The 22831-nt window shown below is 43.6% G+C and overlaps 2 protein-coding genes across 3 annotated transcripts; one reads left to right on the top strand and one right to left on the bottom strand.

Moving 5' to 3' along the window:
• The first annotated feature begins 1455 nt into the window (after positions 1 to 1455).
• Positions 1456 to 10723, top strand: si:dkey-94f20.4 (synembryn-A). The gene is made up of 14 exons (XM_056429690.1): positions 1456 to 1712; positions 2119 to 2213; positions 2344 to 2391; positions 3598 to 3615; positions 3713 to 3802; positions 3889 to 4463; positions 6469 to 6604; positions 7254 to 7442; positions 7557 to 7651; positions 8397 to 8547; positions 9061 to 9156; positions 9297 to 9441; positions 9856 to 10132; positions 10307 to 10723. Exons 2-14 carry the CDS (start codon positions 2124 to 2126, stop codon positions 10443 to 10445), a joined length of 2049 nt encoding a protein of 682 aa, XP_056285665.1. The 5' UTR covers positions 1456 to 1712; positions 2119 to 2123; the 3' UTR covers positions 10446 to 10723.
• A 131-nt stretch (positions 10724 to 10854) lies between these two features.
• irf3 (interferon regulatory factor 3) lies at positions 10855 to 22663 on the bottom strand. Of its 2 annotated transcripts, XM_056429691.1 has the most exons (11): positions 22550 to 22663; positions 17996 to 18160; positions 16938 to 17106; positions 16508 to 16584; positions 16355 to 16403; positions 16159 to 16227; positions 15823 to 16029; positions 15611 to 15701; positions 13956 to 14251; positions 12991 to 13109; positions 10855 to 12066 (listed from the first exon to the last, which is right to left on the bottom strand). In XM_056429691.1, the coding sequence occupies exons 2-11, from the start codon at positions 18158 to 18160 to the stop codon at positions 11953 to 11955; spliced, it is 1356 nt and encodes a 451-aa protein (XP_056285666.1). In that variant the 5' UTR covers positions 22550 to 22663; the 3' UTR covers positions 10855 to 11952. The 2 variants fall into 2 exon arrangements, with proteins under 2 accessions (XP_056285666.1, XP_056285667.1); XM_056429692.1 differs by lacking the exon at positions 22550 to 22663 and having other exon boundaries at positions 17996 to 19668.
• Between the last annotated feature and the right edge of the window lie 168 nt (positions 22664 to 22831).

Here is a 22831-nt window from a genome sequence, read left to right as displayed (position 1 = left end):
ATCTTGAAGGATCATGCTTGTAGTTCCATGAGAGCACTTTGTTCGGACTCCTCTGACTTCTCTCCCACTGTCGCTGATGTAGCGTGCATCCTGTTGTTGTAAGCCTGCAGCCACCAGCCGGCTACTTCAGAGTACCCCCCGGCCCTGTTTCCTCTACCCACTGGGCACGGGAGTGAGCTTCCTGTCAGGAAAGCCTGTCACCCGCATATCATCTTCCCACAGAGTTCATCTCTCAGGGCACTCGAGACACTTTGCGACAAGTGTGTGAACATGTATTTTATCTTTACAGTACACCGTGTACGACGGGCGAAAAAGGAGGTTAGCTGAGTTGGGGGAACAAAACAACTGAGGATGTGAATTTGAGCAATATTGTTGCTGTCATCTGTCACGGCTGACCTCATGGAGATTGTTACCATCTATAGTTTATAAGAAGAGTAAGATTTAAAAGTTAACTTTCAATGGAAAACACTTTAAAATACACACCTACTGTGCAGGGGATAAATAACCATGAAAATACCCCCATCTTGTGGTACGCGACAGGTACTGCATGATAGTTCTGCACACATATGCAACTCATATTTACCTTCGCATTGAAAATGCGGAAGGTTATGTTTTGATCGCCGTGTATTTATTTATTTATTTGTATGCGTGTTATCCGCAGAACTCAAAAAGTATTGAACCGAATCGCATGAAATTTGGTGGGATGATTGGTTATTATCCGGGGACCAGTTGATTCGATTTTGGGATCGATCGGGTCAAAGGTCAAGGTCAAAGGTCATGAACAGGTCAAATCTTCTTAAATCACATGGAATTTGGTGGGATGATTGGTTATTATCCGGGGACCATTTGATTAGATTTTGGGATCAATCGGGTCAAAGGTCAAGGTCAAGGTCATGGAAAGGTCAACATTTTTTTTTTTACCATAGCACGATACATTTTTGTCCAATTGGCATGCAACTAATGCCAAAATGTTCATAATTCAATGCCCAATCTTGTGATATGCGAAGGTATGCGCTCTACCGAGTGCCCATTCTAGTTACATGGTGGAATGATTGTGGTTTATACATATATATACATTCATTTTAAGATGGAAGCTCTCAACTGGAAAACAATGTATGTTACCTTACTTGCATCTGCAGATTCATTTCTCAGCAATGTGTTTCTTTTTTTTTACAAGGGTCGACGTTAGCCGTCAAAAGCACCAGTGTGGTTACGCAACATCTAGAGAGGCCCAAAAATGTCCATGCTATCAAGAGATTTGACTGGAAGAGTGTGTTAAAGCTGGGCACACACACACACACACACACACACACACACACATACACACACACACAGAAAGATGTGAGCACAGGTCTGGAAACCCTGTAGGTTAGTGGGTCAACATTGGGAGATATAAACTTAGAGTCCATTAGTGGATTATAACCATAACCACGGCACAGCCCGGCATCCCTCTTGGATTAAAGAGAGAGAGAGAGAGAGAGAGAGAGATCCAGAGATATGCTGAGTGCATGAAAGCAACGGGAAAGCAATCGAATTGAGCGCTGCATGCTGAGCCGATACGGGGACGGAGAGCCACGAGAAGGCTGCTGAAGTCAAGAGTGGTGACATCACTTTAAGTTGGCAGACATCACAGGATTTGGGCTCACCTACGGCATATTATCTCATAATATACTTTTCGTTTTTCACCTGGCTGATCAAGTGATTTGCACAAGGTAAGTTTGGACACACACACGAGTTAAACTCTTGTAATCTGTCTGAAATCTTATTTTTATGTATTACTGTAAGTAAAACATCTCAGTAAAATTATCATATAAAATATACAAATACAGCTTTTGTTGTAATTGACTGCTGCTTTTTAATGTCACATTTATCGGCTTTTATTTCCTCATTCTAGGTGAATAACAGACACACTGTGCATGATGTGTGTTGTTTCCCTGTGTGCTTATTATTGTTGTTGTGTAACTTTAATGTAGTTATGGCTTACACCTCTCCCTGTGTGTGTGTGTGTGTGTGTGTGTGTGTGTGTGTGTGTGTGTGTGTGTGTGTGTGTGTGTGTGTGTGTGTGTGTGTGTGTGTGTGTGTGTGTGTGTGTGTGTGTGTGTGTGTGTGTGCACGCAGGAAGTATGGGCGTGGACCTGGAGGGGATTATCCAGTGCATCAAGCAGGGGGATGAGAACGGGGTCGAGGTGCAGCTGCAGGAGTTCAACAAAGAGGTAACACCACGCAGGAGCTCATACGGACACACACACACACACACACACACACACACACACACGTGTGTGTCAGGATGAAACACGTGGAATGGCTGAGACCGCTCATCATGTCATCACTTGTCTCTTACAGTTTGCCCAGTGCTTCTTCTTTGATTCAGAGGAGAGTGAGCGAAGGAAAGTAAGCTGCACTCGTTCACTGGGACGCGTCACTGTCCTGCCCGTGTTCCCTGAACCTCACCTTTGCTTAACCTTCGTGTGACCTTCAAATGTACTAACAGCTTTTACCCTTGGGGTCAATTAAAACCTCCAGAAAATTATTAGAATTCATATTTTTCCCAAGTTTAGGTGTGAGGTACTTTATGTTTGTTTGTTGACTACCTAAATACTCCATTAAATACCCCCCCCCCCCTATTTGTTCACGACGATGGCGAAATATGCAGATCCCCATTAAAGTCTCACTGATTGACCTCAAATTGGAAAGATATATCTTTTTGGTGTTTTAATGGCTTTATATTACTTCCACATATTTTTTATATCAAATTGACCCCAAAGAACACCGATGCGTACAAGTTGTGTTCAGGACATTGAAAACACATCATGTGAATTTTATGTTTACCCAGTCGTCCCAAATTAATTAGGAAAAGTCATGAAATGTGGAGCAAAAAAACTGATGTTAGTAATTTGTTTGGAGATGTTAAACATTGAATGGGGTCAAATTGACCCCAAAGGTCACAGGAGGGTTAACACCCCTCATCCCACTCCTTCTCATCCCAATCCACAGCCTGTGATTAGTCATTGTGCTGTGTCAGTTGTTCCTGATCCTCTTTCCTTAGCAGGCGGAGCGACAGAATAACCGACTGCTTGTTAATCTGTTCAACATTTTCAGCTCTTTCATTTGCAGCTCTTGAACAGCAGGTCCGACAATATCTTCATTTATCTCCATTTAAATGTAATCATTTGATGTTAATCAATATTCTCTTTTAAAATATATTAAATAAAAAATAAAAAATGTAAAAGAAAAAAAATCTGATATAGATACATACAAATATTATTTGGAGTTTAATTATTATAATTTCACTTTTAATGTGTTCATTTAATTATTTAATCATATTTATCACTTTATTTTTTCTTATTTTATTATTTTATTTTCTATAAATCTAATTTATCCAGAGTTCTTTTGTGTGGACATTGTCAGTGAATTATTTCAGAACCATGAGTCAACTTTAAAGAATAATTAAACTATAGTGGTTTGAACTGCTGATGGTTAGAAACAACGCTTTATGTAAGCTGGCCCCTGATTGGAGGCTCAAACATGATGTACTGTTCTGATATGTATTTTCTTTTTCTCCTACTGCATTGAAATTGGATCGCTCACCTCCTAAAGCAAATCAAACTGGAGCAGGTACAGCGTGCTCCTGCTTTTAGAACATAACACAACAGTTCCCTGAACAATCCATAAACTGTGTTGAAGCGTTTTCGTTCTTTTCCCTGCTGTACAGTTCAGAATTAACAAAGTGAGGGAATACGATGATTCTGACTCCGACTGCGACCAGTCCGCCCGGGAGGACCGAGGCCTCGTCCTCCGACAGGTGCCTGACGCGGCCGCTCACCTGCTCTCTGTCTGTCGGATGCTGTTAAACTAAAAGTTGATGTTCTTTCTTGTTCTTGTCCTCAGAATTTGACTCTTGTCCTGGTGAGGTTCATCCGAACGGGAGCGACACGTCGCCTGCTGAGAGTTTCTCTCCGAACCCTGAGAATCCTCTCCAGGGACAAGAAGGTGCTGGGCCCCTTGGTGACGGACGCCGCTCTCCTGACGCTGGCCAAACTAGCCGGGCTGACCACGGGCGACGCCGGAGGCGAGGAACCCGGCGAGCCGGACTCTGATTTCTACGACGACGTCATCGCCTCTCTGGCCGAGGCCAAAGCGTCGCGTTCTCTGGCCGACGAGGACGAAGGCGACGTCGAAGCCGACGACGACGCCGAGAGCGACGTCGGCGACGATCGGGACGGCTTCGACCGTCCCGACGGCCGCGGGACCGGCAGCAACGGGATGCAGGGGGGCAGCAGGCACCACGAGGCGCTGGAAAGAGGCCGGAGGGACCGCAGAAAGAGCAAGATGGAGGGGGAGGAAGAGGAGCAAGGGGAGGAGGAGGAGGGGGGAGAGGAGGCGCAGAGAAGAGAGGCCTTGAAGGTGCTGTGTAACGTGGTCTACAACAGCACCTGGGCACAGGAGAGGTTCAGTGAGCTCAGGTGGGTGTCACACACACACACACACACACACACACACACAACGATATGAAACACAGCCACACACACACACACACACACAACGATATGAAACACAGCCACACACACACACACAACGATATGAAACACAGCCACACACACACACACACACACAACCATATGAAACACAGCCACACACACACACACACACACAACCATATGAAACACAGCCACACACACACACACACACACACAACGATATGAAACACAGCCACACACACACACACACACAACAATATGAAACACAGCCACACACACACACACACAACGATATGAAACACAGCCACACACACACACACACACACACACACAACGATATGAAACACAGCCACACACACACACACACAACAATATGAAACACAGCCACACACACACACACACACAACGATATGAAACACAGCCACACACACACACACACACAACGATATGAAACACAGCCACACACACACACACACACAACCATATGAAACACAGCCACACACACACACACACACACACACAACGATATGAAACACAGCCACACACACACACACACACACACATATGAAACACAGCCACACACACACACACAACCATATGAAACACAGCCACACACACACACACAACCATATGAAACACAGCCACACACACACACACACACACACACACACATATGAAACACAGCCACACACACACACACACAACGATATGAAACACAGCCACACACACACACAACGATATGAAACACAGCCACACACACACACACACAACCATATGAAACACAGCCACACACACACACACACACACATATGAAACACAGCCACACACACACACACAACCATATGAAACACAGCCACACACACACACACACACAATGATATGAAACACAGCCACACACACACACACACAACGATATGAAACACAGCCACACACACACACACACACACAACGATATGAAACACAGCCACACACACACACACACACGATATGAAACACAGCCACACACACACACAACCATATGAAACACAGCCACACACACACACACACACACAACGATATGAAACACAGCCACACACACACACACACAACCATATGAAACACAGCCACACACACACACACACACACACACACACACACAACCATATGAAACACAGCCACACACACACACACAACCATATGAAACACAGCCACACACACACACACACACACACACACACAACCATATGAAACACAGCCACACACACACACACAACGATATGAAACACAGCCACACACACACACACACACAACGATATGAAACACAGCCACACACACACACACAACGATATGAAACACAGCCACACACACACACACAACCATATGAAACACAGCCACACACACACACACACACACACACACACAACCATATGAAACACAGCCACACACACACACACAACCATATGAAACACAGCCACACACACACACACACACACACACACACAACCATATGAAACACAGCCACACACACACACACACAACGATATGAAACACAGCCACACACACACACACACAACCATATGAAACACAGCCACACACACACACACAACGATATGAAACACAGCCACACACACACACACAACGATATGAAACACAGCCACACACACACACACACAACGATATGAAACACAGCCACACACACACACACAACGATATGAAACACAGCCACACACACACACACCGATATGAAACACAGCCACACACACACACACACACAACCATATGAAACACAGCCACACACACACACACACAACGATATGAAACACAGCCACACACACCTGCTGCTGCGGAGTGAGCATTCCTGGCTGTGCTCCCCTTCATATAATACTCAAATATGCAGTCTGAAGTCACTTTAAGATATTGAAAACGTACGGTGAGTCTCAGTGACGCTCTTGTTGTTGTTATAAATAGATGAGCGACCTCCAGACAGCTGACCTCTTGCCCTCTCCCTCAGGCTCATGGGGGGCCTCACGGAGCGCCTCTCCTCCAGCGTGAGCGGCTCATCTCCCTCCAGTGTTCAGTTCTATGAACTACGCCTCATGTTCCTCGTCACTGCACTCCGGAGAGAGCTCAGCACTCAGCTCCAACAGGTGCCGGACCTCCCACACGCCCTCACTCACTATACTTGCTGTCCTTCTGGTCACATGACATCTATGACACCTGTCCATCCTGGAGAGGGATCCTCCTCTGTTCTCTCCTCAAGGGGTCTTCCCTTTGAATTGAATTGAACCACGTATTTAATGAAGTCCCTTTATTCAATTAAATTCAGTTTATTTGTAGAGCCCATTTTCACAAATTACAAATTCCCCTCAGAGTGCTTTTCAATCTGTACACATAGACATCCCTGACCTTTGACCTCACATGGGATCAGGAACAACTCCCAAACAACCCTTCAGGGTAAAAGGTCAGAACCCTTGAGGAGAGAACAGAGGAGGATCCCTCTCCAGGATGGGCAGGTGTCATAGATGTCATGTGACCAGAAGGAATCATTACACACTAATTAAAACACAGGAACAACACAATGAAGACGACAGAGTGGATGAAGAGTTGGTCGTCACCACCCAGACCTCGATGATCCATCATGATGGTGTATATATTTTGCCAGTTCAAATATGTGCTAGGTCATGCAGGTCATTTATTGCGTCACTTTCAGTTCATTCTAATGTGAATTTACCCATCCAATGATCCACGCCTCTCCACGCCTCTTCCTGTCTCACGCTCGTGGCGTTTCTCTCGCAGGAGGGAGGGGTGTCCATCTTCACAGCCGCTCTGGAGAGCTGTCTGGAGGTCCAGTGGAAGGACCAGTATGAGTGTGTGCTGGACCCAGCAGCTCCGCCCATCTCACTGGAGGCCTCTCAGCGGATCATAGAGATCCTCAAAATCTTCTTCAACATCACCTGCAGAAGCCACAGGCAGGAGCCCCGTGAGGTCAGGGGCTCTGAGTGAATACGACACGTGTCTGCCATCAGATGGAAGAGCAGGGAATAAAATGTGTCTTATATATATACACATTATCTGTGTGTGTGTTTCCTCCTCCCTCAGGATGACGCAGCTCTCTACCGCCACCTGGTGGCGATCCTGCGTCTCTGCCTGATAAGGAAGTGTTTGCTTTCGGATGACACTGATGAACTGCAGGGGTGAGAGGGAACTCACCTCACGGATAACGAGGATGCACATCCATTTAAAGTTCCTGGTGTCACGCATGTTTTCTTAATTTATCTCTCAGTTGAACATTTATCTAAGTTCACATGAGCTCTATCGGCATGAAGGGCAAAATACAGTTTTTAAACTATATTTGTATGCTATGGTGGAAGATCATGTGTTCACAGCATAAACAACACAGGTATAGTTTAATGTCATTTGATAAAATGACATCTTTAGTGTTATAAATTTTCTGACTAAGTAATTTAAAAAAAGGCATAAAGGTACATTTGTCTGTGAATGGACAATACATCTTTATATCGAATTCACAGATATTTATAAATTAGACCATTTTAGTGATGTATGATGGAGGATGTATGAAATCCAATTTCAATCCCAGGTGGTACAATCCAAGACTTGTTTGATACCCTGAATCTCACTTTTATAGTGAAGCATAGTTTACTATTATTTAAAGTAATAATTATTAATCTAAACTACGATTTATATCTTGTTTTCTGCATAAAACAAGCATTTAATGATGTCTGTATCAGGGTTGATTCCTCTAATATTAATTGGTAATTTTTTTCCATTTTTACAAAACATTAGGCTGATAATGCATAAATGTCTCCCTACATATTCTTACGTAAAAAATTGTGTAATATTTATTTGCTTTTTTTCGCAGAATATGTTTGTATTTCTACTCCTCATCACATTTCAAACGTAACTTTTTCCCCGCCGCAGCCACACAGTCAACCTGTTGTCGGCGCTGCCGCTCCAGTGCCTCGACGTGCTGCTGACGGTCCCCCCGCGGCCCGACTCGGAGCCGGGCCCGGGGGTCAACCTGGACTGCGTCCGCATCCTGGTGCTGTTCATGGAGAGACACCTGGAGACGGTGAGGGGCAAAGTGATATGCGGACAAGTTGAAGGTTTACCCCTCCTATTCCCTTTGGGGTCAATTTGACCCCATTCAATGTTTAACGTCTCTAAAAAAATGATTGACATAATTTTTAAAAATTCATATTTCATGAGTTTTCCTAATTTATTGGGGACAACTGGGAAAACATAAAATTCACATGATGATATGTTTTCAATGTCCTGTACAATTTGACCCCAGGCTGTTTTTCACTGTGTAAAACATATAAGAAATATCAACTTTATTATTTACTTAAAGGGCTGTTTAGGTAGTCAACAAACACACATAAAGTACCTCACACTTAAACTTGGGAAACAATATTAATTCTAATAATCTTCTGGAGGTTTTAATTGCTGCGTTCAAATTGACCCCGAGAGTAAAAGATTATTACATTTGAAGGTAACAGGAGGGTTAAAAAAAATAAAAGAGCGACCCTCCTCTGGTGCTGAAAAGAACCTGAGCGAGTCTTTCTCGTACTTGTTTTCCTCTCAGGGTGAAAAGATGAAAGAGAAGCTGACGCCCATCCTCAATCTGCTGACCGAGAGCTGCAGGGCCCACAGAGAAACACGCCATTACATCAGGAAACACGTAATGCCCCAAAGAAAACACGACGCTGCGAAGGAGGCTTTGTTCCGCTCGCACTCTCTGGATATTCATTTCTTTAAATTACATTTCTCACTGAGTATTCCTTCAAGGCAGCTGAACTGGTTGTTGATCCCCGCGGTTAGATCCTGCCTCCTCTGAGAGACACGACCCTCCGACCGGAGGAGGGCTCCACGGTGAAGAGCCGCCTGATCCGCCTCATGACCCACCTGGACACCGACCTCAAGCACTGCGCCGCCGACCTCATCTTCGTCCTCTGCAAAGAAAACGGTTGGACGACACACTGCCCCCCCGAGCGGCGTTTGCCTTCATGCGGTTGAGCTGCATGCTCTCCATGTTTTATCACTATTGTTTCACGTTGAGTGCGGTGAAGTTTTTTTTTAAATTTTCCTCATCAAGGCAGTTTCTAACTCTCCATATTTGAGAACTAGAATTTGAAATAAATGTGGTTTTAATCATTTGGCGACTCAGTGGGCAGCAGGTCCGTCTTTCAATCAGGGGGTTGGAGGTTCAATCCCCGCCCTAGTCGATGTGTCCTCGAGCAAGACGCTTGACCCCGAGTCGCTCCCTGCGTCTCTACGGTGTGAGAATGTAACAGGCTTGTAAATGACGTGTGGTGTGGCGTAATGATACCGCTTTCCCTCAACATTAACCTCTGATCATCACCTTCTCCTCTTCCTCCAGTGAGCCGCTTCGTCAAGTACACAGGCTACGGCAACGCGGCGGGCCTGCTGGCCACCAGGGGGCTTTTGGGAGGCCAGAGGTCGAGACTCAGCTCTGACGTCCGGTACTCCAGCGACTCGGACTCAGACACCGAGGAGTATCGACGAGTCAAAGATCGCATCAACCCGGTGACGGGGCGGGTGGAGGCGGAGCAGCCGGACCCCATGGAGGGCATGACGGAGGAGGAGAAGGAGGAGGAGGCCAAGGGGCTCGTCATGCTCTTCAACAAGCTGTCCAGGTCAGCGACGCGGCGAAGACTCAGAGAGAGAGAATCTCTCGTCAACAACCTTTCACAAGTAGTATTAAACGTAGAGGAGTCCGAAGTCTAAACTCGGGTTATTTCTGATCTATGTTAGAATCTCCAGATAATCTCAAACCTATATTTTTTTGTTACCCCTCGTTTGTTTTACAGAGATAACATTATCCAGCCGATGGCCGTAGATTCAGAGGGGAAGCTGGTCCCGATGACGGGACTGGGGGGTAATTCCACCGAGGAGGTGAAGTCTGAGTCTGAGAACGACGGCGAGGAAGAGGAAGGAGAGAAGAACTGAACCACGTCAAATCCCTTCATTTAAAGTCTTGATTTTCTTTGTAAATGTCCCATTTCTTACATTTGACGGTACACACATATGTGTCCATGTGTATGGAAACAATGTTCAACTCAAGAAAGGATATATATGGATATCTCTTTTTTCTCTTCTCTGTATTCAGACTCATAATATAGAGCAGCAATGAGGTCACTCTGGTAGGAGCTGAAATGATAGTGGAGTCGAAGAAGGAACTGATTTCATCATATTTTCCAACATTTTAATAAAGTCTTGGAGGTGTACAGTTTGTCCCGTTGTGTATTTTAATGCATCGTTTCATTCAGTCTTTTTGTGGGGTTTTCACCTTAAAGATAAAGCCCCGCTAGTTCAATTATCAGACCAACTCCAATGACCACAGATGACAGACTCGAGCTCGTAGTTTTACTTGTCACAAGGAGAATGCCTGAGCTGTGCCTTCGCACGTCTCCAAAACACTCTGGCTCCATTCTCCCCCGACAGTCCTTTTATTGAAACAAGTGGTTACACAAAACAGGATGAGGTCTCTTATCAGTCTGAGCTTCATGACCTTGAGTCCTGTGTGGTGTGGGTGTGGGTGAGTCATAACTCACCCACACCCACACCACACAGAGGGGAGAACTGAAACAAAACCTTGTTCCTGTGTCTGCTTATTAACCAGATGTGACCCTGGAACCTTTTGCTCTCAGGGTGACCGGTATAGAATAAACAACACAGCAATAATATGATTGTAATTATGAATCTTCTTCAAATAATTACAACCCCGAGGAGTAAACAATAATTCATAGGGCGTACATTCTTCAATACAAATTGAAAACACATGCTCTAAAACCTAACACTTTTCTGGCGTCTTTTCTGAATAAATACCGACGAGGCTACATCAGATTATTGATCATCTAAATAAACATCTGCACAGCATATTTACATTTCTCTTTCCGGTGTATGGTTGTATTCACTTGTCTCAGGGGCATATTGGGCTAAATGTTGTGAGACAAGATCAAACACATGTAGACGGATTCTTAAACTTTGATTGGCTAAGAGTTGAGTTCAATGTTTTGAATAAAATTTCTGTTCATTAGGATGGTTTATGCATTGTTATAGTATTTTAATTCCACTGTAAAAACAGTATTTCTGTTTTGATGAGGGGTTCGATATCGTACCTTGAGCAGAAGCTATTTGCAAAAGCAGAAGGTGTAATGAGTGAAAAAAGAGTGTTTACTGACAGAGCTCTTAGAAATACGGATTTATTTCTCGGAAACACAAATAACATAAAGAAGGATCCTATTAAATCCCTCAACAATGTCGATTAAATAGCTTACACATGGTAACTCCCACCAACTCCAACACCAGAGCAATGATGAAAACCCATTTTATGACCTGACCTATTATATTTGGTATAGAATCAAGATATCAAATGTTTATAAAACATGTATACATGATTACTTCTAGCATCGCCAGAAAAAAGGTAAAGAAATAAAAAATGTTAAAGCCGAACTCAGTACAACTCCATCATCTCTTCGAGGGACATCTGCAGCTCCACCGACTGCAGGGAGGAGGCGCCGCCGCCCACCGCCATCTTCTTCAGCAACTCCATCGAAGTCAGGACCACCTGAGAGGGAAGAAACAACGGGCAGCAGAAAGTCAGAAGCAAAGACGAGAGTGACGAGAGCGAGATGGCAAATTAGAGGTCGACAGAAGCCATGCGGCGTGAGAAAGCCGGAGCGATGACACGTGTCCGGCTGCTTTCTCCGAAGTCACTTTTAGGAGCTTTTCATTTCTCAGCAGAGGCTCAGAGGCAAAAACTAAACGTTCACAGCGAGGGATCAGCTGTCACCAGGCGCTGATCAGGCTTTGTTCTCTCTCTTTTAATCAATACTCAGACAAAGTTGCCTTTTCAAAAAGTGCTGTCAAATTGTGGCAGTTTGATCACTTTTTTAAATATATTTATTTTATTTATCATCCTGAAATACTGCTTTTCGGTCTGTGAGAGCACTGTCTGTGCCTTCTAACCCTCCTGTGACCTTTGGGGTCAATTTGACCCCATTCAATGTTTAACATCTCTAAACAAATTACTAACATCATTTCTTTTGCTTCACATTTCATGACTTTTCCTAATTTATTGGGGACAACTGGGTAAACATAAAATTCACATGATATGTTTTCAATGTCCTGAACACAACTCGTACGCATCGGTGTTCTTTGGGGTCAATTTGATATATAAAAAGATGTACTTAGAAGTAATATAATATAATAATATGAGGTCAAGCAGTAAGATTTTAATGGTGATCTGCATATTTCGCCAGTCGTAAACAAGTATTCTGGATGTATCGGGTGGCGGGGGGGGGGTTATTTAATGGGATATTTAGGTATCAACAAACAAACATAAAGTACCTCACACCTAAACTTGGGAAAAATATGAATTCTAATAATTTTCTGGAGGTTTTAATTGCTGGGGTCAAATTGACCCCAAGGGTAAAAGCTGTTGGTACATTTTAAGGTAACAGGAGGGTTGATCACTCAAAGGGACTTTCACCTCCACTGTGATGAGTTTCCTCTCCCAAGGCCGGCTGCCGGGGTCAGGCCACTTCTCCCCGAGGCAGAAGAACAGGGAGCAGGGAGGGCATTCTCCCCCCTCCATGAAGCCCAGGATTCCTGGAGGGGGGAAGGACGACCAAATCACTACATCAAGCCGACACGCGAGAGCCGTGTCACCCCGGCTGGTCTGAGAACAACACAACAGTTCAACAAGCTACACAACAGTTCAACAAGCTACACAACAGTTCAACAAGCTACACAACAGTTCAACAAGCTCCACAACAGTTCAACAAGCTACACAACAGTTCCACAAGCTACACAACAGTTCAACAAGCTCCACAACAGTTCAACAAGCTCCACAACGGTTCAACAAGCTACACAACAATTCCACAAGCTACACAACAGTTCAACAAGCTACACAACAGTTCAACAAGCTACACAACAATTCAACAAGCTACACAACAGTTCAACAAGCTACACAACAGTTCAACAAGCTACACAACAACTCAACAAGCTACACAACAGTTCAACAAGCTACACAACAGTTCAACAAGCTACACAACAGTTCAACAAGCTACACAACAGTTCAACAAGCGACACAACAATTCAACAAGCTACACAACAGTTCAACAAGCTACACAACAGTTCAACAAGCTCCACCAGATGTCCATGACCAAACTGAAATCTCGGTATATACATGAACATTTGAGAACATGTTGTGTATTGATTGCGTACGCCGGCTTATATTTTGAGCGTCTTTCTTTAAAAAACAAATTAATTATTTCAAACTCGGCGTGAATGAACATGTGATTAAAACACATTTCCATGACTTTTCCAAAACTTTTACGATTTTCGTTTTTTCCATGACTTTTCCAGGCCTGGAAACGACCATTTTATAATTCCATGACTTTTCCAGGTTTTCCATGACCGTACGGACCCTGCTAAACGGTTCCTGTCACCCACCTCGCACAAAGTCCTTGAACGGGTACAGAGCTTGAGGCTGCACTTTAGAAATCTCCTGCGGCTGTTTGCTCCTGTCGTCCTTGGAGAGGCTCCAGAACGCTTTGCTCTGTGAGGATTCGTGCCGCCGGCCGTAGACCACGTGGCCGGACACGCCCACATCCAAACCTCCGCCCAGCTTGTCCAGGATGCATTGGGTCAGGCGGGTTTGGGTTTTATCCAGCATGGCTCCAGGACTCGGCAGCGAGACCAGGGACAGGCCGGACTCGGGATCCCAAACCGGGCCGTTGAGGTCGGGCCTGATGCGGAGACAACGTTTAGTCACTCGATCTGATCTTTACGGCAGATCAAAGGAACAGTGGGACGTTTTACAAAATGAGCTCATTTTGTTTCTCGCCGATGGGTTAGATGAGGAGCTTGATACCTCTCATACTGTGAGGTGAATGTGCAGCTAACGCTAGGAGACGGTTCGCTTAGCAGAGCATAACAAGATAGATAGATAGATAGATATATACTTTATTAATCCCCAAGGGGAAATTTGTCGTAACAGTAGCAGCACCAATAAACTAAACGCACAAGAATAAAAAATAAAATATAAAATATAAAATGTAAAAAACAGGGATGAAAGCTATAGAAGTATACAAAGTAAAATATAAAATAAAATATATATGTATACAGGACTGTCTCAGAAAATTAGAATATTGTGATAAAGTTCTTTATTTTCTGTAATGCAATTAAAAAAACAAAAATGTCATGCATTCTGGATTCATTACAAATCAACTGAAATATTGCAAGCCTTTTATTCTTTTAATATTGCTGATTATGGCTTACAGCTTAAGAAAACTCTAAAATCCTATCTCATAAAATTTGAATATTTCCTCAGACCAAGTTAAAAAAAGATTTATAACAGCAAAACAAAATCAAACATTTGAAAATGTGTTTCCAGGTGTTTCGAGTTAATTAGACGATTCAAGTGATTTGTTTAATACCCTACTAGTATACTTTTTCATGATATTCTAATATTTAGAAATAGGATATTTGAGTTTTCTTAAGCTGTAAGCCATAATCAGCAATATTAAAAGAATAAAAGGCTTGCAATATTTCAGTTGATTTGTAATGAATCCAGAATGCATGACATTTTTGTTTTTTTTATTGCATTACAGAAAATAAAGAACTTTATCACAATATTCTAATTTTCTGAGACAGTCCTGTATATGCATACACAATACTAATGACAAATTAAATTAAATATAAAAATATTAAATATAGACAGTATGCAAAATGCAAAGTGTGTGTATGTGTGTAGTGTAAATGAAATGTGTGTGTATGTGTGTAGTGTAAATAAATTAAATGTGTGAAGTGCAGATCAACAACAACAAGTGGAAACAAGAGGAAACAGCTAGCCCGGTGCTACTTCGTGAGCTTGAGAAGAGCCGTTCACTGGAGCGTAGCTGGGCGTTTACCGTCTTTATGCTAAGCTAAGCTAATTGGCGACTGGCTCGAGCCACATACTTAACATATGGAGCAGTATAAATCTCCTCATCTCTTATTCTCAGCAAGAAAGCAGATATTGTGCTTCCTAAAACGTCAAGATAAACTGAAGATAGATGCGTTCGTGAGACGTGTTTCCTTGGATGAAAGCGTTATTTCGATGTTACCTGTAGACTAAACGGACTCCAACTTCATTCTCAACCAGCTGGCTGGACACCATCACCCCTCTGTAGAACACCGACACCCTGAATTGAGTCTCTATGGGTGCAGAAAGAGGAGAAGATGATGAGAAAGTGCCTGACGCTCTTAACTGTAATGATATTAATGGACAGGCTACATTATTTTTTACGGCCTACTTTAAGTTAATCCGTCAACTTACTGAAACCTTCTCCGTCGGCGGTCATGTTTATGGTCTGAAGGAACTGCTCTGCATTCGCTCCTCCCACGACTCCCTCCATTGGACGTGCTGGTTGCTCAGGCAATACGACTGGATGCTGCTGTTGCCGTGGCAACACGTGTTCATCAATCTCAACTGGGTGTTGGAGCCGTTGTTGCTCGGGAGGAGGCTCGCGGCCTGCGGTGCTCTCTGTGGGAAAGTTGGAGAAACTGAAAAGGTGTTTCTGGGAAAGCGCCTCGGGTTCTGTTGTTTTCGGAAAAGAAAACAACAGAACCCGAGGCGAGAAAAGGAGGAGCAGAGGCGATGGATTATGTCTACCTTGGACGGGGCAGATGTTCAGACCCTTTAGACACTCCTGGAGAATATCCTGGTTGGCAGAGGATTCTCCTGGCAAATATCGGTTGGTTCAGAAATATTCAGGAAAGATGTTTCCACAGTCTCAAAAAAATTACAATTTGTGGAAATAATAAATGGATAATGTACCTTTAAAAAAGATAATAAATAGTCCCTTTACCTGTAAAAACGGTGTCCTCTGGAAGAGAGAGACATTGGACGTCCTGGCTCTAAGATATCACACATAGACTTTGTTCACATGCAATTACATATTTACACAGCGATTATATTTCACCTCCAGTGTTCCTCCAAACCCACAAGCCCAGGCACTTACTTCTTGTGTAGGAAGGGGATACGCCTCAAAGAAATCGGGGTCATCTTGGTCCTGGGATCCAGCGGAAGAGTTCGTGGCTTTGGGAGTGAAAACAAAGATCTGCGTTAACATCTGTCAATTATTCTCCTCAGAAACACGTCTTTAATCTTCTTAACCCCATTCACAAATGGCTTTGCCTCTATATTACATCAACCATTCCTCAACCACAGAAACATGAATACAAATATAAACATATGCACAATAGATGGACATGTGATCATACAAATCAGAAATAATCGTTTTCAAATCCGATCAATACAAAGTTTCACATACACATACATTACATGTATTCTGTTCGCAGGTGATTCTTTATTCAGTTCACGAGAGGAAATAGCCCTTTTTTTAACCTGGTATCCACGACAATAAAGGACCGAATGGTGATGCTCCCCACCTGGTGATGACTCGTCCGGCCAGCGGTACACTTTGTGGGGGTTAGCGGCGTCGTTCCTGTTGTCAGACACCACCTTGAAGCCTTTGGCTCGGAGGGCGCTGCGGAAGTTCCTTTTCCAGACCGAGGGCTCTCCGTGAGCGCGGCCATTACCACTCACCTCGGCCCAGGCCTGCAGGGGAGACACAGGTGGAGGAGACACAGGTGGAGTACACACAGGTGGAATACACACAGGTGGAGTACACACAGGTGGAATACACACAGGTGGAGTACACTGTACACAAGGAGGTGATACATGATGGGTTCTTTGTCCACAATGCATACAAATCAAAATGCATCTTAAGTAACGGGTAATGGGGACAATTTTTTGTTTTTTTGTTTTGTTGATTGTTTTATGTATATGTAGGTATGTGTATTTATGTGTGTGTATATATGTTTATATGGGTGTGTGAATTTGTATGCATGTGTATATGTTTATATGTATTGTGGCAGCGGGGGGTGTTAAGGCTCGGCTGCAGAGTGGGTGGAGCGGGGGTGTGGTTCAGGGAACGGTGTCTGATTGTCATCAGCTGGTCTGGGGACAATCAGACCAGCTGATGACAATCTGTGTTTGTGTATCTGCGAGGCGGTGACTTCAAAAGGAGCTGGATGGACTGGAGAGGAGAGGAGCGTGCAGAGCAGAGACACAGTCTGCGGTCGGAATAAAAACTATTACCGAATATCCCTCTGGCTGCTGGTGACTTATTGGTGCTTTAGGGGGGGAACCTACTAGTGACAGCGACACACTTGTCACATGTATATATATATATATATAGGTATATGTATATGGTTCTCTAAAATAAGTATTTTCATGAAAACATAGGTTCGGGCACTTATAAGCTTGATAGCTTCAGCCTTGACCCTTTCGGTCAGCCACTTTCTTCTTTTGTTGAAATTTTGATTTTTGTATATTATTGCTGATCGAAATAAACTAAACTAAACTAAAAAATGTCCAATTTATTGAAATGATACTTTCTACGATACTGCCCCTGATGTTTTTTGAATGAGGACTGTGCTATTACTTTAAAGATGAGGATGTCCGTGTCGGAGGAGTCCTGTCTCAAAGCGTGTTTCCACGGGATGGAGAACTCCGTTTGCTCCGGGTTTGTCCAGAGAACTCCGGGATACTTGCCGCTGTCAATCTGTCTCCGCAGCCACGGCATGAGAAGGGGTTTAGAATGAGACATCTAGAATAGAAAGAACGTAATACATTGTTGTTGCTTATATTTTAAGATGAGTTTTATTTTAATAATGTCTATTGCATTTCCAGCACAGAAGCATATCCACATCAGAATTGAACTGAAACAATGCATTAATATTAAATAACAAATCTGAGAAAGTAGTAGTGGAAGAACTATTCGAGGCAGGCTGGGTTTTTAATCACCATAATTATTAATGTGTATTTATAGGTGTGTATGAATAATTAGAATATTCAGATCCTTCTTAAAATAGTTAATTTGCCATTTTAGCATGTAGGGCGCTATATCGTCATTTTACAACTGGATTTAACGATGTAATAAAGTTAGTAGTTTAGGTAAAATAGTCTAAATACAATACAATGCAACTTGGCCTTTTGCATGTGTCCATGAACTGTGCATTCAATTCAATTCAATTCAGTTTATTTGTATAGCCCAATTTCACAAATTACAAATTTGTCTCGGAGTGCTTTACAATCTGTACACATAGACATCCCTGCCCCAAAACCTCACATCGGACCAGGAAAAACTCCCAAATAACCCTTCAGGGGGAAAAAAAGGGAAGAAACCTTCAGGAGAGCAACAGAGGAGGATCCCTCTCCAGGATGGACAGAACAATAGATGTAATGTGACCAGAAGGACAGATTTAGAGTTAAAATACATTCAATGAATGTGACAGAGTGTATGAATAGTTCATAGTAGGCATATTCCACGATGGAGACCTCCACGATCCATCAGGCAGATGGCGGTGGGGAGGAGGAGTGGGCGGAGTCTCAACAGTGGGCGGAGTCTCAACAGGACAGTGGCGTAGTCAGGAGCAGGAATTCCACGACCCAGACCTCGATGATCCATCAGGCAGATAGGATCTATGCCGTCTCATAGGGTCCGATGACCCCATGAGACGTGAAGTCACAAGGACTCCGGGGAGAAAGCAGAGTTAGTAACGTGTGATTGAGAGATGAAAATTCATCCTTAAGGAGAGAAAAAAGAGGAGATAGGTACTCAGTGCATCCTAAACGTCCCCCGGCAGCTATAAGCCTATAGCAGCATATCAAGGGGCTGGACCAGGTGAACCTGATTCAGCCCTAACTATAAGCTCTGTCAAAGAGGAAGGTCTTCAGTCTACTCTTAAACGAGGTGACTGTGTCTGCCTCCCGGACTGAAGGTGAAGCTGGTTCCATAAAAGAGGAGCTTGATAACTAAAGGCTCTGGCTCCCATTCTACTTTTTAAGACTCTAGGAACTACAAGTAGTCCCGCATTTAGTGAGCGTAGCTCTCTAGTGGGGCAATATGGTACTACAAGCTCCTTAAGATATGATGGAGCATCACCAATCAAGGCTTTGTAGGTTAAGAGAAGAATTTTAAAAGTGATTCTTGATTTTACTGGGAGCCAGTGCAGAGCAGCTAGTGCAGGAGTGATGTGATCTCTTTTCTTAGTTTTAGTGAGAACACGAGCTGCAGCATTCTGGATCAACTGGAGGGACCTAAGAGATTTATTAGAGCAGCCTGATAATAAGGAGTTGCAGTAATCCAGTCTCAAGTAACGAACGTGAACCAATTTTTCTGCATCTTTTTGAGACAAGATGTGCCTGATTTTTGAAATATTACGTAGATGAAAGAATGCAGTCCTTGAGATTTGCTTTACGTGGGAGTTAAAGGACAAGTCCCGATCAAAGATAACGCCAAGATTCTTTACAGTGGTGTTGGATGCCAGGGCAATGCCGTCTACAGAATCCACATCACAAGATAATTGATCTCTGAGGTGCTCAGGGCCGATTAAAATTACTTCGGTTTTGTCTGAGTTTAACATCAAGAAGTTGCAGGTCATCCATGTTTTAATGTCTTTAATTGTGTACGACTCCTCTTCTGCTTACTTTTGATTTATTTAATTGAAGTGGCCGTGGGACAGACACAGTCTCTACTCTAGAGTCATGGGTGGGTAACTGCTCGAATGGAAGAGCAGAGAAGGGTGTTAAACTACAACTCTGCTCCCGGTTCCTGATCTGAACCCTGGGTTGTCATAGATTAAGTCCGGTGATCAACTTGGTCATATTCGCAGAAATGAGACGCGCTCCGTCCAACGTGGGATGAATGCCGTCTCTCCTCATCAGATCAGGTTTTCCCCAGAAAGTCTTCCAGTTGTCTACGTAGCCCACATTATTCGCTGGGCACCACCTCGACAGCCAGCGGTTGAAAGGCGACATTCGGCTATACAATTCGTCTGTCTGCAAATTTGGGAGAGGGCCAGAGAAAATTACGGTGTCCGACAACGTCTTGGCATAAGCACACACCGATTCCACATTAATTTTAGTGACTTCCGACCGACGGGCTCGGGCGTCATTACCACCGGCGTGTATTACAATCTGACTGTATCTCCGCTTATCCTTAGCCAGCAGCTTCAAACAAGACTCCACGTCGCCCGCTCTGGCCCCGGGAGGCACACGACTCTGGTCCGTGGCTTCGCTATTTTCACGTTCCTGACTATAGAGCTCCCGATAACCAGGGTGTGTTCCTCAGCGGGTCGCTGAGCAGGGAAAACTGGTTCGAAACGTGAAGTGGTTGGTGCACAGCGGGCTTCTGTGTAGACTTACTACTCCTGCGAACAGTTACCCAACCACCCGGCTGCACGGTTACCGCCGGAGAACAGCTAACAGCTGACTGTAGCTCCGCGCCGGCTACGGGAGAGGGCGGGCTAACTAGCATAGCTGTCTGAGCTTCGATAGCGCGGAGCCGTGCATCTAACCCACTTAGACCTGCCTCCAACCTAGCAAATAAACTACACTTGTTGCATGTATCGTTATCATTAAGGGAGGCAGGGGGAGAACTATACATGAGACACACTGAGCAAGAGGGAGCGGGAGGGAGAGAAGAAGAAGTCATGCTCGCTGTTGAGCTGGCAACCAGAGCTTACCGGAAGAGTGAGATGATGCGTTCAGGACAGTGTAGACAATATATTACAGTGTAGACAATATATTACTAATGCACGTGTCTTTTCTCACTCCCACGGTATAATTAAAAGATTTAAGAAATATTCAACACGCAGTAAACTGAGCATCAACATCCAGACTTATGTTGGACTACACTCAAAGAAATGACTCATTGGATGAACTCAATTAAATTGTTGGCAGGTTTTCCATCCAATAATTATATGCAACTCCAACTCAAATTTAGCACATCAGTGCAATACAATGTAATGAAGTTAGTCCAACTCATTTGAATCAAATACATCTAAAATAAAATAACGATATTCATTAAATTAAATTAATTTATGTTTGTCCAACTCAAAATATAAACTAACTAACAAAATATGCAAACTCCACACAGAACGAACACCCCAACTGGGAATTGAACCCACGGCCCTCTGGCTGTGAGGCGACAGTGTTAGCCACTACACCACCGTACAGCCCTGAAAGTGTCTTCACCTCATGTAAACAACTGATTTTCAGCTGGCCCATGCGCAAAGGGTAGTCCTCAATGAAACACATTTATTTTGAGTTGATATGCACTCCATCTAACCTAAATAAATCTAATAAATGAAAGTATTCATACATTTTGTGTTACACCCATTGAATATAAATATCTATTTTTGTAATTGATTTATTTAAATGTATCAAACAATATTTAAATGTGTCACCTCGAAGAAGGGCTTGAATCGTTTTTGTGAGTGTAACCTAAATAAATCTAATAAATGAAAGTATTCATACATTTTGTGTTACACCCATTCAATATAAATATCTTCGTTTTGTAATTGATTTATTTAAATGTATCAAACAATATTTAAATGTGTCACCTCTAAGAAGGGCTTGAATCGGTTTTTTGAGTGTATGGTGGAGCTGGAAAAATCTGCTTATTTTGGCAATTTCTGAAGAAAGAGGAAGCAGGAAGATCTGAGGCCAGATATGGACAGTAGGGGCGAGATCCCCCTAACGACGCTGGCACTCAGTGGCACTTGCCAGTTGTCGGTGCCAGTGATTGCACTCGCCCTCTCTCGATATGGATCACCATTCAATATAACATGTTACACAATATTAAAAAACAACCTCAAAATACTCAAGTTTCTAAAGTACTTCACTCTGAATAATGCTTTCTGACAGTCCAATATTAATATTGGTGGAGAGTTAAATAAGCTATAAAGGGGGAAATACTCATTTAGCCTCCAACCACGTCAAGTGTGACATTGAATGCACCACGCAGTGCACATTGTATTGAGCTGCCTCCGTCCATACATGTAATATATCAAATGAAATACTTCTGTGACGTCATCGTGTGTGGAGTTACAAACCCACAAGGAGCACTGAGGAGGAGACGTGAACGGAAAAGTCACAACAACAACAACAACAACAACAACAACACTCACAGTTCCGATGAAAACTCTCCTACCTGAAGTTGAGTTCAAGTGCAGTCGTTTTTCAGGTTGAAGCGTCGGAAATGTGCAGGAATAACGGCTGTGAACCGTGTGCCGTGCGACATCGATCCCGGTAAGTGATCGTTAGATACCCGCAGGAGTCTTCTTGTTTCCGGGCGGCACCGACGAGTTTCACGGGAAACTCCGAATCCTCAGTTTCGTTTTCAACATGTGACGTCAGGGCGTGTCATACCAGCCGCGGCCGCTAGGTGGAGCCAAACACGTTTGTATTTGTATACTTGTGAGGACCCTCATGA

The sequence above is a fragment of the Pseudoliparis swirei genome, chromosome 13 (genome assembly GCF_029220125.1).
Source record: "Pseudoliparis swirei isolate HS2019 ecotype Mariana Trench chromosome 13, NWPU_hadal_v1, whole genome shotgun sequence".
In the NCBI taxonomy this organism is placed as follows: Eukaryota; Metazoa; Chordata; class Actinopteri; order Perciformes; family Liparidae; genus Pseudoliparis; species Pseudoliparis swirei.
This window is presented reverse-complemented; position numbering and strand designations above follow the sequence as displayed.